Source organism: Oryx dammah, unplaced genomic scaffold, assembly GCF_014754425.2.
Source record: "Oryx dammah isolate SB20612 unplaced genomic scaffold, SCBI_Odam_1.1 HiC_scaffold_14, whole genome shotgun sequence".
NCBI lineage: Eukaryota > Metazoa > Chordata > Mammalia > Artiodactyla > Bovidae > Oryx > Oryx dammah.
In genome coordinates, this window is record NW_024070198.1 from 17,195,295 (window position 1) to 17,211,958 (window position 16,664).

Genomic DNA, 16,664 nt, shown 5'->3' on the forward strand with positions numbered 1-16,664 from the left:
ACTGAAGCGACTTAGCATGCTTGCATGCATTGGAGAAGGAAATGGCAACCCACTCCAGTATTCTTGCCTAGAGAATCCCTGGGACAGAGGAGCCTGGTGGGCTGCCGTATATGGGGTCACACAGAGTCAGACACGACTGAAGCAACTTAGCAGCAGCAGCAAACAAACCATCTCCATATTTCTTTCTGGTGAACAGCCCAGCTAAAGATTGGAAGCCCTGTCTTTGGGAATGGATTTGTGATTATAAATATCAGAACCACAGAAGTAAAATGTATCAAATCAGAATTGAGGGGTGGTCCGTGGGGAAACGGCTTCCAAGGACACTGGGAAGCTGGAGTTGGACACAGAATTGTCCAGTCCAGAGACCTGGGCACTGGCTGCTTTCTCCTGAGTGTTGAGGAGATAACTTTGGTTCAAGAACCCAGCAATCCTAATGTTGGTTAACATTCTTTTAAAGCAGGTCTGTTATTTAGATGGTATGCTTTTGTATGATCACAACATTGTTAAAAAATATTTTTAAGCTTCCCTATTAGTAAATAGCCTCAGGTCCAAGTCCCCTTAATCTCGGACCACTCCCCCTGCTCCTGCCTAGAGATTCCACAGAGATCTTTACAAGTGAAAGTCGCTCAGTTGTGCTTGACTCTTTGCAACCCCATGGACTACACAGTCCATGGAATTCTCCAGGCCAGAATACTGGAATGGGTAGCCTTTCCCTTCTCCAGGGGATCTTCCCAACCCAGGGATTGAACCCAGGTCTCCCACATTGCAGGCTGATTCTTTACCAGCTGAGACACCAGGGAAGTCCAAGCAGCTAAAAGGTTAACTCTTGGTACTCCAGGAGGCCTTCAGAAATATGCTCTGATTTGTCAGTACCCAGGCTGTGCCTTAAAGGGGAGTGCACAGATTGTTGTGCTGAGCTCATTGTGCTCAGTCGTGTCTGACTCTTTGCAACTCCATGGACTATAGCCTACCAGGCTCCTCTGTCCATGGAATTTTCTAGGCCAGAATACTGGAGTGGGTTGCCATTTCCTTCTCCAGGGGATCTTCCAGACCCAGGGATTGAACCTGCCTCTCTTGCTTCTCCTGCATTGGCAGGAGGACATTTTTTTACCACTGCACCACCTGGGAAGCCCATCGTGATTGGCAAAATCACTAGTAAATAGCAAAACATATTCAAAAACAAAGGGGCAATGTCTCAGCAAGATATTGGCTTTTTTTCCCTCTACTGGCAGGACTTTATACCTATGAAGAGTATGACACTGTCAGCTGCCCACTCTGTGGGAACTGCAAGGGAAACACCACACAAGGATATCATGCATCTGCTCCTGTTCATGTCACCATCTGCCTTCCCTAACTTTGAAGTCTTTGGGAACTTATAGCCTGTGGGAATGTGAAACTTCTTTCTACTAATGTGTAACCCACCTGCACTGTGGTACATGACTTGATGGCTAGCTGTCAACCCAATCAGCACCAATCTATCATCTGCCCATTCACTTACTTGCATGATAAATATTTGCTAAGTTCCTAGCATGTGCCAACTACTGAGTTAACTCCATATTGCACTGGGGAGAGTAGAAAAAACTTTGAAAATCAAAACAGTCTTTATCATTTTGAGGTTTACCATCTACTTGGGGAGATAGATATGCAAACAAGGGCCACGATGTGCAGTGAGTTATAATAGAGGTATTTGGGGAACACAGAAGGTTCACGCTGCAGACGAACATCAGGGGAGGCTTCAAAGTAGAGGTGAAGTTTCGACAGAGTCCCAAAGGATGTGTAGGAATCTTCTAAGCAGAGACTGGAAAGGAGTAGGAAGACAGCATTCTAGGCAAAAGGAACAGATTGGGCAAAGACCGTACAAAATGGCACAGCTCACTAGCAATGCTTAAGGAGTGAAACATCAGTGAATACAGGAGAGAGATGGGACTTAGGGCTACAGTATGCTAAAAAAATACAGAAGTAAATGCAAGGCTTTTATGCCAGGAAGTGACATCATCAGCTATTTCTGTTCTAGAATGTGCACTCTTGTGCAATGTGGAGGAGGGACTGACTGGAGGCAGGGAAGTAAATGCAGGGATGAACTTAGGCATGGGCAGATGGAGAGGAGGGGGTGGATCTGAGAGTTGCAAGGGCAGCCGAGTGCACAGAGCCTGGGGAGCTGCAAAGGAGCAAGAATGGAGGCTGTCTTCGGGGTTAGGGACTTGGGGAAGAAAAAAAATCGTTTCGTGTCCCTGGCTGGGAAGTCATGAGAAGAAGGCAGTTCAGGGCAGAGGAAGGCAGGTGGGATGATGAGTTCTGTTTTTGCACTCACGAGATACCAAAACATGAGTGCAAAACCTGAACTCATCATCCCACCTGCCTTCCTCTGCCCCGAACTGCCTTCTTCTCATGACTTCCCAGCCAGAAAAGCTCAACGTTCAGAAAACTAAGATATGGCATCCGGTCCCATCACTTCATGGCAAATAGATGGGGAAACAGTGGAAACAGTGTCAGACTTTATTTTTCTGGGCTCCAAAATCACTGCGGATGGTGACTGCAGCCATGAAATTAAAAGACACTTGCTCCTTGGAAGGAAAGTTATGACCAACCTAGACAGCATATTAAAAAGCAGAGACATTACTTTGCCAACAAAGGTCCGTCTAGTTGAGGCTATGGTTTTTCCAGTGGTCATGTATGGATGTGAGACTTGAACTGTGAAGAAAGCTGAGCATTGAAGAATTGATGCTTTTGAGCTGTGGTGTTGGAGAAGACTCTTGAGAGTCCCTTGGACTGCAAGGAGATCCAACCAGTCCATCCTAAAGGAGATCAGTCCTGGGTGTTCATTGGAGGGACTGATGTTGAAGCTGAAACTCCAATACTTTGGCCACCTGATGTGGAGAGCTGACTCACTGGAAAAGACCCTGATGCTGGGAAAGATTGAGGGCAGAAGGAGAAGGGGACGACAGAGGATGAGATGGTTGGATGGCATCACCAACACAATGGACATGGGTTTGGGTGGCTCCAGGAGTTGGTGATGGACAGGGAGGCCTGGTGTGCTGTGCTTCATGGGATCGCAGAGTTGAACACAACTGAGTGACTGAACTGAACTGAACTTGAGATCTCTGGGACTCCTGGTGAGGTCCCCAGTGAAGAGCAGGAAATAGAAAGCCAAGGTAGAGATGGATTTGGACTTGGAGCTGACGGTTCAAGCTCTGGAGACAGCATGCAGAGTGAGGAGAGGAAGGGACCAGGACCGGAGAGAGTGATGAGTGGGGTATGCTGTCTGGGGAGGGAAGTTCAGGAGAAAATCAAGGGGGAAGAGTTGCCAGTTCCCAGATCTGGAAGTGAAGTGGAGAATATCCAGTCAGCCTCGCCTCTTATCCATCAGTGGGTCAAGCATTCAGGACAAAGGCCCGTGTTATTTGTCTCTCAAGCATCTCCTCATTTCATTCTGAACATTATATACAGTTTCAGAACAACTGCATCTTCTCCAATCTTCACACCAAAAATGCTCCCAAACCCTTTTCCTATCAGTTACAGATTCCTTTGTAAACACCATTCTTTAATCAAATGTGTTTTCCTCCTTTTTCTCTCCCCATCTTTATCACAACATGCTTCCAGAATCTCCCAAACAATTCAACTGCCATCTCTCTTTACACATTAAATGCATCCCCATTTCCAGTCTTTAATTTCTGGAATCCACTTCCCTAGTTGTTCTCTCTCCTGCAGACAAGGTTCCACAGAGTCTTTGAAGCTCTACATTCAAGACTGACATTCTTTTTAATCTTGGAGCAATTAGATAACTCCCTCCTTTACCTTTAAGAATAAAAAGTCTTCTCCCATGACACCTGGACCTCCTTGGACAGGTATAACATAATGACTAAACGACCAGACCCTGGAGTCAGGCACACCTAGGTTTATCACACAGATAAAGTCTCCATCCAGTCTCAAATCAGTTTCTATCTCTGCAAAATGGGATAACTCTAAACATCTACCACTTGAAATTGTGGAGAGAATTAAATGAGTTAATGCATTTAGCGAGTTTACCAGAATACCCAGCACATAGTAAGTGCCAATAAATATAAGCATTTATTACCATAACTGCTCTCCATAAACATCCCTCCCCAATCACCAACTATATATAATTTTCAAGTAACAGAACCTAATGCAAATTCAGCAGACAGGATTAGATTATCACTAAAGTTCCTTCCAAGGCTAATGCTCTAATATGTGACCTCTAGTCTACAACAGGGAAACATGTTTGGTGAGTGTGAAGCATTTTGGGACTGTGGGAGGTTTTGGTAGCAAGTGTCAGTACGTGAATGTTGCCAGGAACACATAGAAAAGTGGTAACAGCAAAGACAGAAATGGAGAGATCCTCAGTGCAGAGTCAGCGGCTCTTTCCAGAGAAACAGAAGAAAAACCTCCCTGTGGCACTTTCTCAACAAATTTCACTGATGAGGTTCATTTGAGTTAAAAGATTCAAAATTTAAAAAAAAAAAAACCCTAGTTAATCACCCCTTACCCACACACTATATTTTAGACATCAAAGAAACTCTAAGACAAGCCTAGGCTTTTATTCCCAAAGGTTCCTTTCTGCCTTAGCAGACAGTTACACAAGCTAGCTTTGACCACCTTTTCAGTGGGTCCATAAGACCTCAAAAAGGTTCCTGCCAGAAGCCAGAACACAAACATACATCAGAGCCCCATAAGTCAGTCACACTGTTTTGTCTAATGCCCAGCCTCCAATCTCCATAGGCTCATCCTTCTGTATAAAGAACCACACAGACAGTTGTGCTCTTATTTGGGGCCAGAAACTCAATCCTTACAACTCTGTGAGGAAGTCCATTTATTATCTCCATTTATTGGACACAGAAATAAAGTCTCATGAAAGTTAAACAATTCATCCATGTACACAAGAGGCTGCCGGGGTCTTCCCAGGAGGTGTTTTCCCACTACCACACCATACTGCCTCTCACCTGCATTTTCATCCCCAGTTCCTTCTTATCTCCTGGTCCTCCAGAAGCACTGTCCCCACAATACAACCAAGGGGATTAATTATTCAGGAGTTGAATTCTAGCCAAACAGATTTTAAAAATATGCAAAATATTGACCTTTCCCAGTGTATTTCACTGACAAAATATTGAATTTGTTACTTAGAGTCTGCAACTGAATAAAGCATCACTTAAGTGAATGAAGAGTCCACATTGAAATGTGTCCAAAGTATGCATTTCAGTGAGTTTAGCTCTGTACTCACTCCTAGGTCACCTTAGATGTCCCCAGATCCTACTCTGCCCCGAGACTCAACGAGCAAGGAAAAAAACGTTCTGTCAGCTTCCTTGTTACCTCTGTGAGGCGGCTCGGGGTGGCACCCTGGGGGGTCTCTCAAGGGGCACGGTGGGCATGCTGTCCACTTGTGGAGGGCCCGGACTACGACTCCTGGTAACCTCGGGAGCTTCATTATCCTACAGCAAAGAAAAAAAAAAAAGATAAGAGAGAAGGCTGAAGATGACATTAAGCAGGAACACAGTGGGACAGTGCCATCCCACAAGCTCCTCAGCTCTCCCCAGGCTTTGGTGGAAGGTTACTCACTGACTGAGCATCAACAACCCAGCAACCCCGGGGGCAGTTTTCCACTGACTCTGACAACCGGAGTCACTGAAGAGACGCTGGGACCTGAGTTATTGATATTATTAGTGACCTGAGTTCTCATTCCTGCTGCTCACGGTGATTTGTGGGCCACCAACAGCAAGCATCACCTGGCGGCTTATGAGAACCACAGGGTTTCAGGCCCCGCCTCACCTCACACCTGCATTTTCACAAGATCCTAGGTAATCCTTATGCATAGTAAAGTTTGAGGAGCATTGCTCTAGGGTAACCAGGTAGGGCTGGAGAAATTCTCTTTTTAAGCAGAAGTCCCTTTCGGGGACTGTGATTGGTCCTCCGTCACAGGATAATATAAGCTGTGCGCTGGTGGATGGCCCACCCTAGCACCCTACTTCAGGGAGTCTCCCGGGTTGGCAGTGACTCATGTGACCCCCACCCGTGGAGAAGCAGAAAAGCGTGGTGAGAGAAAAAGCAGACAGCCGCAGGAAAAAGGAGACCAAAGAGTGTGTGGCCTGGGGGTGATGGCAGGGGGGACACAAACCGCCAGCCCCGGCTCTGCATGCCTGCCGCTCCTGAGCCAGGCCCAGGCGACCGCCACCCCTGGATTCCCGGACACTCACCCAGTTCCCTCTCAGACACCCCTTTTGGTTTAACCCTCTCCCTCCCTCCTTCCCTCCCTCCCTCCCTTTCTTCTCCTCTTTTTATTGATGGGAAATTAATATAACAGAAAGCGATCATTTTAAAGTGAACAATCAATGCCATTCAGTACGTTCACAATATTATGCAACCACCATTTCTGCCTAGTCTCCGGACATTTTCCTGACACCCCCTGAAGGAAACACTGTATCCCTTAGGCAGTTTCTCCCCATTTCCCCTATCCCCAGCCCTGGTAACCACCAACCTTCTATCTCCATGGATCTACCTATTCTGGACATCTCCTATAAATGGAGTCTCACAGAGAAGTGAAATGACCCCTGAGACAAAGACCTATGAGGGTGCCCCAGTTCTCACCTCATTGTCCCCCTCCATCCCGCTGCTCACACTGAGGAGGCTCCGGGTGCTGGACCGGTTACTCGCGCTGCCTAAAGGGTGCAAACAGAGTCAGCTGGACTGTGCAGGCTCTCGAGATAAAGTAAAAGGCAAAAATCTAGCACTTACTGATAGAAACAGTACATAAGCTGTGACTACAGGATTCTTCAAAATGCTGCTATCTAATAACATACCTTGTTATTAGAATTCACTTTTTCTTTCAGCATAAAAACGGGTCATCTTTTTATGACCACTTTTTGCTTTATAGCTACCATTTACCGAGAGCTCACCCCACGTTCTATGCTTTAAAAGCATGACCGCATTTAATCCCTAGGAAAACCTTATCTGATACTAGTGCTTCGATTTGACAGACTAGGAAGCAGAGATGCTCTATTTCTCACCTGTTCGGTGGTGTTTCTTAAATCTGCAAACAAACTTTGTTACTAAAGTTTTTTACCTATTTAGGAATTACAGCAAGCACGTGCAAGTATCACACATGTATACATACCTTCTAAAAGGGGGCCAGGGTGACACAAAACAAAACACAAAGTACAAATTCAAAAGTATAATTTACACTCCAGATAGGAACTATGACTGTGTGAGTTCAGCTGCTTAGAGATGCAAGTAGAGGATTTATCACCTAAATCACTGAAACAGCATTATCCAATTGAGTTTTCTGGAAATGTTCTATTGTGTGCTGTTCAGTTTGGTAGTTAATGTGACACAGCACAACTGAGGAACTGAATTTTTAATTTTATTTAGTTTTAATGAACAGATTTACATAATCACATGCAGTTATGGGCTACTGTACTGGACAAGATGGCATTAGAACAAGCTCAAGGACGTGATGGTTTGGCAGTGAAGAAGGAAGATTAACAGTTAATCAACTAAACCTTTGACTTTAATTTTTCTAATATATGCTGTTAACAGTATTGCCAGCACTTAGGTTTAGCTGAATTTTCACTCAAAATAGCTACTTATGTTAGTTTATAGGTAAACTGTCTTAGTTTTGACTTCATTATGTCATCAACTTTGACCTAATTAATTTAGATACCAGCTTGACAAAAGCAGGTTGAGATTATAATTTTGAATTATTTCTTGGAGGCAGATTTTTAAATTTAAGATAATGTGTCTAAATATTTCTAGAAACCAGGGGATTCAGAGTTTGTTTCAGAGTTAAGGACTACTTAACCCTGTCTCTTTCTATCCAGTTGCCCACATATAACACTGTTCGCTCAGCTAGAACGTCCTTTCCTTCCCACTCTCCCAGCCCATTCCATCCACAAATTTGAAACCTCCTCAGGCTCTAATGCTCAGGACAAATGAATCAAAACCTTTCCTGATTCCCCCAAATGGAAGTAACCCCTCCTGTGCACAGGCTCCCATCCCTGTGGGGCCAAGCCTCCCATGTCATTCATCATTGTTCATCTTATTCCTTTACAACGAACCAGACTCCTTCCAGAGACTATCTGCTGGGAGGGAGCAAAAAGGTGTCCAGGAGTTGATTCTAGGATCCTGGAAACTCATACCCACCAGCTCCCACTATCCTTTTCCCTTGGTGTTGTTGAATTTTTAACCCCCAGTGCTTGACTTTGAACCCTTACTCCTGGTTTACCTGCCCTGGCCCTCTCCCTTCTCCAAAGCCAATGACCTGGTTGGCCCCAACCCACCTGGATGGCACCATTGGTAGGAGGTTCTGGCCCTGGCCCCCCATCACATTCACTCTTGTTGGGGGAAAGGGGCAGCACCCACGTCTTGCCAGGCTTCTGTCACCAGGGAAGAAGGATCAAACAAGCCTATAACTTACACTCTTTTTACACTTTCTCTCCTCCATTATAAGCTCCCAGAGGACAGACCCTGTTTCTGTTTCAGCTTTATGTCTCCAGTGTACAGTCTAGCTTCACATGCACAGAGCAGTCCTCAATATTGATAGAGAATGAATGAGAGAAAAAAATGATCATGTATATGACTGTTAAGCAACTTGAATCAGGCAAACTAGAAGAAGCTTGATGGTCTTTCTTTAATGAAACTTTTGTTCTCTTAAACATAACACTAATATCTTGGGCTTGAAATTTTAGATATAACTAGATTTAACCTGAAATTGTTTTCCTATAGTTTCTAAGAGATGACAGCTGCAGCACAATAAAATAGTGCTGTGTTTAGGGCATGATGCTGGGGGTTGAAGGGCTGTTGGTGGCTCAGAGCTGGACTATCCTCATTCTCTCTCCTTGCCCTGTGAACTCTCTCTCTTTGGAAGGAAATATGTCCCCAGGGTTGAGTACACAGAAAGATCTGTATGTGAGTCCCAGATCCTCTGCTTAATTGTCAAGTGACCCAGGATTAGATGCTTAGTGTATGTCTCTGTTTCCTGATCTCAGAGCACTACCGTATAGAATGAGGTCGTATGGTAACATGCTTGGCACAGAGCCTGTAAGAGCAAGCATTTAATTAATTACAGTAGCTATCATCATCATCATCATCAATTTCAAGACGGCAGATTACCCATTAGTGACTCAAGGACGCCACCTCCAGTATCCACACCTTTGTATGGCCTCCTCCTCACACCCCTCTTGGCTTAGCCACGGGACTCACTTTGGCCAATATGACATTATCAAGTGTGATGTAAGGCAAAGCTTGATAAGCACTTGCACACCGGGGCTTGTTTTTCTGGAATGCTCCCGTTATGGATCTTGTTATCACACAAGAAGTTCAGGCTATTGAATTAGAGGTCATACACTAGAGGCCCTGAAGAATGAGAGGCCGTCATGGATGCTCCAGCCCATGCCAAGCTTACAGCTGAGTACAGTTGCACAAGTGACCCCAGCTGACTGCATGGGCAGAGGTGAACCATCCCCACTGACTCCTGGCCAAGTTTAGAATCAGGCATAAATAAATGATTATGTTTAAAGCCATTGCATTTTTGGATAGTTTGCTACACAGCAATAGATAACTAAGTAACAGGGACCGGATGCAATCTACAGCCACAGAGTAAAATAAAACCCTCTGGTCTGTCATTTAATAACATTTTCTTACCCAATAAGCTAGCGATCCCTGGACAGTAAACCACCACACAAGGTAAAAAGCAGAGTTTATGCTTTCCATTCTATTCTCACTCCAAGGTAACTCAAAGTAAAACATACAGATAAAATAGTTTAAATGAATCCAAACCTGAAATGAGTATTCTACGTTTATCTTGTTAAATTTCCCCTTCCCTTACCCCAGGAAGCCCTGCCTTCACCCCTAGAGTATCTACTTCACTTCCCTCCTCCACAATACATCTGAGATGGGTTGCCTGCCCCTTGATTCCTCTGCCATCTGTGATCACTGGGAAAATCTCTCCCATTTCTGAACTTGTCAGAATTCTCTTATTTGCCTCAAGGGGATAGTATATATTATTACCCTCATTATGTAAGGGAAGATTTTCATCTCTATCAAGTCTAGACTTAATATGGCTGTGTGATACACTTTGGGTATGTTACAACAGGTAACAGTGGCAGAGGGAAGAGCTGGGTTCTACTCCTATTGTCATTGACTGGTTGTGGGACCTTGGGCAAAATTCTTTCTCTTTCTGGGTTACAAATACTCTGCTAATAAAGTAAGGAGGAGGAACAGTTCAGAGGCTCTTGACCTAAGTCCATGGATGGGCATAATTGTGTGTGTGTTAAAACACGTGCAAGTGTGTTTTTATAAGAAGGACATTCAGAGCGCATGTCAGATTCTCAAAGGGGTTTGTGATTCCGAAAAGATAAAGAAGCCCTGGGTTGGATGAGCTGCCAGTTCCTACCTGCACGTGGCAGTCTCCCACCTGACATTTAAGGGGACTTTGAGTCCTGAAATTCAGCTTGACTCGTGCTCTCTTATTTTTTTCCCCTAGCCACTTTTGTTAACACCGAAGTGTATGAAAGCAGGGAAACTCAATCTATTTGGCTTGTGAAGCTGGTGTGTCTGAAGTCAGTTAACATTGCCCTGGATCCGGAAACAAAGCCCCAGCTCCTGCCTGCACATCAGCGGGTATTGTCTATTGCAATCAGACTCCTATTCAAGCTTTCAAGCCAAAAGGAAGACATTTCCAAATCAGATCCTCAATTGCCTATACAGTTGGAATTCTCAAATCTGAATCCACTGTTACCTAATGTTTTTGACTTTGTGCCTTTTCCTTTCCTTGACCACGGTGGAAGCAAAAAGAACAGTAAGCAAGAGTCTTGACCCTGATCCAGTCTGCCTGAGCTCAAATCCAAGCGCTACCCCTTGTTGGCTATTTAACCTAGAGGAAGGCCCTAAGCTGCCTGTTTCCTCCTCAGTAAATAGAGGTGATAGTACCTATCCTGCAGAGTGGTTATGGGAATTAAATCAGAGAATCTGTGGAAGAGGCTTAGCAGATAGTAAATGCCCCATAAATATTAACCAGTACTATTACTAGGATTTTTCATTTATAAAAGTGATAGAGTAATAATTATCACACAATCTGCCTTCCGGGGATATTTGTGTAAAGGGTCTTCTGTGCCCTGAAAAAAAGGCAAACCTCACAGGCTAAATGTCCCTCATTTCTTACACATCCTAGGCCCAAACCAGGCTCCAGTTAAGATCTTCTGGGCTCGTCATAGAGCAAGTTTCCAAGGCCCAAAGGTGCCTGCTGGAGTCCAGCTGTGAAGGCACCTGGGGCCACCTGCTTACTTGCTGTGCTGGAGGTACTGTCTGTTTTCCAGTCTCCTCGTCTTAGCTCTGTCCTTGGGGGGAAGACGCTTTTCCTGGGGCCACTCTCATAGACTCCATACTCCACTTTCCCAGGAAGGTGCTGTGAGTGCCGAATTGGGACCGTGATCTCCAAGTCTGGAATTAGAGAGAAAGGGATCAGCTTTAAGGAACCAGGATGCCAGTTACCAAACTGCAAAGCTGCTTCCTCTCTACCCGCCTCCTTCCCCTGAACCTGGAGGGGAGGGGAAGGAGAGCAGGGGAGGAGGGGAAGAGAAGGGGGGAAGGAGAAGGGGAGGGAGTAGAGGGGAAAGAGGGGGAGGAGGGTGGGGACCCTGCCCAATCAGCACTGAAGCTCCACAGAACCATGCATGGCAATCACTTACAGAAGGTTGGGTGGAGGGATGTTGGAAAGGGCAGAGAAATGCTTTTGCATGAGGTGACAGAAAGAATGTTCAATTAGGGAAAGGTTGGTGGCTCAGACTGTAAAGAATTCACCTGCAATGCAGCAGACTGGGGTTCCATCCCTGGGTCGGGAAGGTGCCCTGGAGAAGGGAATGGCTACCCACTCCAGTGTTCTTGCCTGGAGAATTTCATGGACAGAGGAGCCTGGCGGGCTGTAGTCCATGGGGTTGCAAGGAGATGGACACGACTGAGCGACTAATACGTTCACGGGTGCCCCAGCTCTGCCACTCACCAACTGTGGAACTTGAGTTAGTCAGCCAACCCTCTGATTTCTTCCTTTTCTAAGGAGGGGTTACAAATGCCATTGATTTTAACACTAGATTACCCTGTACGTCACGAATAGTTCCAAGAGCCTCCATATTTTTAGCTTCTTCAATCCTCCGACACCCATGAAATAAATACTATTGTCAGCATGCTCAATAGAAACTAAGGTACAGAGACGTGAAGTAGCGTGTCCCAAGTCCCTGTCAAGCAGCCGGTAAGTGGGATAGCTGGGATGTGAACCCAGGCTCCAAAGTCCAGGCCCTTAAGGACTCAGTTGCCTCCCATAGGAGAGTGGGTGGTCCAAAATGACAGTAATGATCCAGAGAATTCATGGAAAGAGGTTCATGAGGTCCATGAAAGATTTTGTGACTTGCAAGGCTGATCAGTGATTTGAGACCCCACAGATTCAACAAGATAATTCCTTTGTCCTGCAAAGCATTAACCTGGCCTCTTGACTGGCTTAGCCGGATCAGTGACTGCTCCTTCTTCCCCGTGCCCCGGGGATTTCCACCCCTGGTTGCTATGACCAGAAAACAGCTCCAGCTGACAAGTAGAACAGAGTATCTGTGGGTGCCCAGCCCAGCTTCCTCCCCAGGGAAGTGTGAAAGCCAGGTGAGCTCCTGCCACAGGGCTCCCCTTGAGGCCCCAGACCTTCCCAAGTCTCAGGACAGAGACTCTAGTAAGAGGTGTAAACGTGGGTGGGCTTTCAGGGATGTGTGCCCATAATCTCAAGGAACTACTTCCTCCTCTGCCTCCCCTCTGCTAGGGAGCAGGTATGGCAGGAAGTCTAGGGAGTGTGGCACCTGCCAAAGCCAGAGGTCTGCCAAGAAGGGTGAATGTGTAAACTAGAACAGCAGGGAAGAGCAGGGGTGAGGATGGGGTGGATGGAGCGTGTGCTCAACATTCTGCGTGGAGAGTATTAAAACAGCGGATTGCTGGCTCGCATGGGCTCGAGCTTGCCTCATTCTAGAGACCCCGATCCCAAGGGTAGTGTATGGTCCTAGCTTTCCAGACCTCTGTGTAACACAGATCTTTTTCACATCCTTAGCCTCTTTTGGTTATAACTGAGCAGTGGAAGCACCCACCCACTTGGGTGCCCAAGCTTGGAAGTGCGTGGGCAGAGGCTAGTCAGTGAACCCACACATGGGTGTGAACCCACAGTGTCTCAGAGCCCAAACAGGTAACACATTTCTCCCCCTCAGCTTTGACTGAGGCTTTTAGTGACAATCTTTTCAAGGTAAATTCATGACTGCTTCATTCACTTCAATGAAGCTGTTTTCAGCTCAAAACCAGTTCAAGGAAAGATAAGTAAAATACACAGGAAAAAAGTTGGGAGTCAAAGTTCAAAAAAGTCAAGTAGAACCAAGCTAAATGTCCACACAATCCTGATATTCTTTGAGCAGAGGAACAGTGCCAGGAAAAATAACTATCATCACTGTACTGGGAAGCACTTTTCCCAAAGTGCATTCACATTTGCTACTATTCCTCCTCTGAACTCTGCCACTCTGGTAAGTGGGCTTTTCTGGTGGTTCAGTGGTAAAGAACTCTCCTGCCAATGTAGGCGATGCAGGTTTGACCCCTGGGTCAGGAAGGTCCCCTGGAGAAGGAAATGGCAAACTCACCCCAATATTCTTGCCTGGGAAATCCCACAGACAGAGGAGCCTGGCAAGCTATAGTCCATGGGGCCACAAAAAGTTGGACACAATTTAGTGACTAAACAACAACTCTATTAAGCAGATAAACCAGGTGTGACCACAGATGGGGAAACTGAGGCGTGAAGCGGTTAATGGAAAAGTCTTGGATCATGAAATGATTTGGAGACAAAGATGGGATCAGAATCCAGGCTTCCTGGGACCCAACTTGCTCCTCCAGGTCCCGCCCTGCACTGACCACAGACACACCCAGAACACAAATATTGGTATTCTTCTCTGTGGGGCCAGGGCATTCAGTAAGTCCTGAGCCAGCCAGCCTTCTTCTGACTTCCTACACTATCAGTGCTCTGCACTGTCTCAGTGAGAGTAAACCAACTCCCAGGGCTGAGAACAGACTGGCAAGTTATTATGAACAGACTGTTCTTAATCGTCCTTGGTCTTTTAACCCAAATTAAAGAAAAATCATCATTGTTTTTCTTTTCTAAGGCAAATAAGGTTTCCAAATGAATAGAGTCAGTCCTTGAGTGGGATGGCCTCCATTCCTGGAAAAGATTGTTCAAGCAGAAATGTCATTCATCAGCCCTACTTCTCCTATAGGAGAAGTTATCCTGTGTGGACGATTTTCAAATTTTGTTTTGTTTTGGTTTTTTTTGTAAAGCAGAATTCTTTCCTCTGAAGAAAACAGAAGCTCAAAATAGAAACAGATTTTTTTGTAAAGGAGTTGCAATGGTTGAAGCAGAGTAAGGGGCCCCAAGTCCTGTCCCATTCTTAATCTACCCCCTCGCCCATCCCTAACTGCCACCCTGCTCCTACCTGCTACCCCTACAAGCATGGATGCACCAGTGCTGGGGCACCGGAATGTGAAGACCCTGGAATAGGCAATTTTAAGTTAGTATGTCACTAAATATACAGTTGAGCTTTATGCAATTAACTAATACATCACATTCACTCAGCCACAAATGACGCCTTTGCTTTGGCAGATGCTCTGATGCCCGGGGGCCTGGCCAGGTAGCACAGGGTCCAGCTTCCACCTGCATGAGCTTTCTCTGAGAGCCAGATTCCAAGCGCCCATCTCCCGGCAGGCCTCACCCAAAGACACAGGAGCTGGTGTCTAAATGCTTGGAGACATAACCATTGCAGAGTGTTCTCCATTGACTCCTAGCGTCTTTGTGGAGAGGAAGCTGCAGTCATGGTGCTAACTGCAGGCTGGTGGCCACCTTTGCTTCCTCTCTCACTGCTCCACCCCCTACCGTGCTCCCCAGGATCACCTCCCAAATCAGCTGTGGGTGTGTGTACTTAGTCGCTCAGCGGTGTCCGACTCTTTGCAACCCCATGGACTGCGGCCCACCAGGCTCCTCTGTCCTTGGGGATTCTCCAGGCAAGAATACTGGAGTGGGTTGCCATGCCCTCCTCCAGGGGATTTTCCCAATGGAGGGACAGAATCCAGGTCTCCCACATTGCAGGTGGACTCTTTACTCACTGAGACGCCAAGGATGCCCCCCTGCCCCGCCAAATCACAGCTCTCTTGATGCTATGTATATTTAAAAGCTTGAAATGTTTAATTCAATCAAGTCTTCTTCTTTTTTAGCCATGTTGTGCAGATTGTGGGATCTTAGTCCCCCAACCAGGGCTCAAACCCATGACCTTCAGTGGAAGCATGGAGTCCTAACCACTGGACCACCAGGGATGTCCCATGGTTCATGTGCTGTAGTTTTAAAAAGCAGCTCTGCCCTCTACCACCGGGTACCCTGCTGTCTGACACTAGATTTTCTACTTCCTCTCCTTTGTCCTCTTCCCAACCAGAAGGCAAACAAGTATGAGTGTGGCTAGAGGCAGCACACATTTAAAACCTCGTCACCCAAGCAGGAGTCTGAGGATGACCACTCTGACCTTCCGCCCACTCCTTGCCCAGGGATGGTGGTGCCACATGGGTAGCACCCAGAGGACGGAGGGTCAAGGGGAGCAGAGGGTTCTCAGTGCGAACAACTGGAATCCATGGCCCTGCTATTGGACCTCCGCCACACACGGCGGGAGCTCTGCTGCAGCTGAGATCCAGGCTTCCAAAGCAGCGTGTGGTGTGGACGCCGATGACACAGTAGGCCTGCTGGAACCAGGCACTGATGCTATGTGATGGGACTTTCTCCTTTCTCTGCTCAGAGAGACTTGTCTTCCTAAATGCCAAGGGCAGAGTCAGGTGCCTAGGAGAAAGCATCATTGTCCTGTCTCATGGGAGGAGAGAGGGGTACAGAGTTCAAGCCTTCTTTCATTTGCTGACATGCCTTATGTGCCAGCCAGGTACTAGATTTACAGAATTAACAAGACAAAGTCGTTGTTCCAAAGGACCTTACAGCCTACTGGGGGGCCCAGATCTGTAAAGAGGGTGACAGGTGCTGGGCAAGTGGTCTGCCCATTCAGGCCCCAGCAGAAAAGAGAGTCAAGGAAAACAGACCAGAGCAAAGTCTCCCAGTGTGCAGGAGCCCCGGGAAGCCACATACCTGTCTGCTTTCCTGATTTTTGCTTCTCTCTCTGTCTTCGGGTGATGCTGTCTCTTAGTCGTTTAAGATTTTCCTGGAAAAATTTAGTTTGTTTTTTAAAATATACACCAGAATTATACCCTCAAGGCATTAGAGTTTTTTTCTGATTTTATGACATTTGCAAGATATATCACATTGCAATAACATTTCCAACATGCAAATGAAGCTGAGTGCATTTGCAATCAGCTCCCAGAGAAATTCAAGTCCTCTTAGAAGCTATGCCTGAAGAGAAGACGTCTTGTCCGCAAAGAAAGGTCTTCCCTCCTCTCTGGTTCCCAGTTCCTTCCCAGCCTTATAACCCAGCCCCACCTTGCACGCCCCTTAGACAGGCCAGTCTCCTACCTGCTTACAAGCTCTCCACCCTCATTCCCACCTCTGAGACTGTGTTCTTGCACATTCCCCTGACCTCGAGGGACACTGATTCCATGACTCTGTTCCAAGG

General features: G+C 46.3%; 1 protein-coding gene across 2 annotated transcripts in view; it reads right to left on the reverse strand.

Annotated features, from left to right (window-relative positions):
* The window catches only part of PIK3AP1 (phosphoinositide-3-kinase adaptor protein 1), a 123,362-nt gene that overhangs the window by 6,185 nt on the left and 100,513 nt on the right, over positions 1–16,664 (reverse strand). For both annotated transcript variants that reach the window (XM_040254642.1, XM_040254643.1), the window contains 4 exons: positions 16,184–16,256; positions 11,290–11,445; positions 6,598–6,668; positions 5,326–5,444 (listed from right to left, as the gene is read on the reverse strand). In XM_040254642.1, the coding sequence (XP_040110576.1) occupies positions 5,326–5,444; positions 6,598–6,668; positions 11,290–11,445; positions 16,184–16,256 (419 nt within the window). The remainder of the gene's footprint in view (positions 1–5,325; positions 5,445–6,597; positions 6,669–11,289; positions 11,446–16,183; positions 16,257–16,664) is intronic.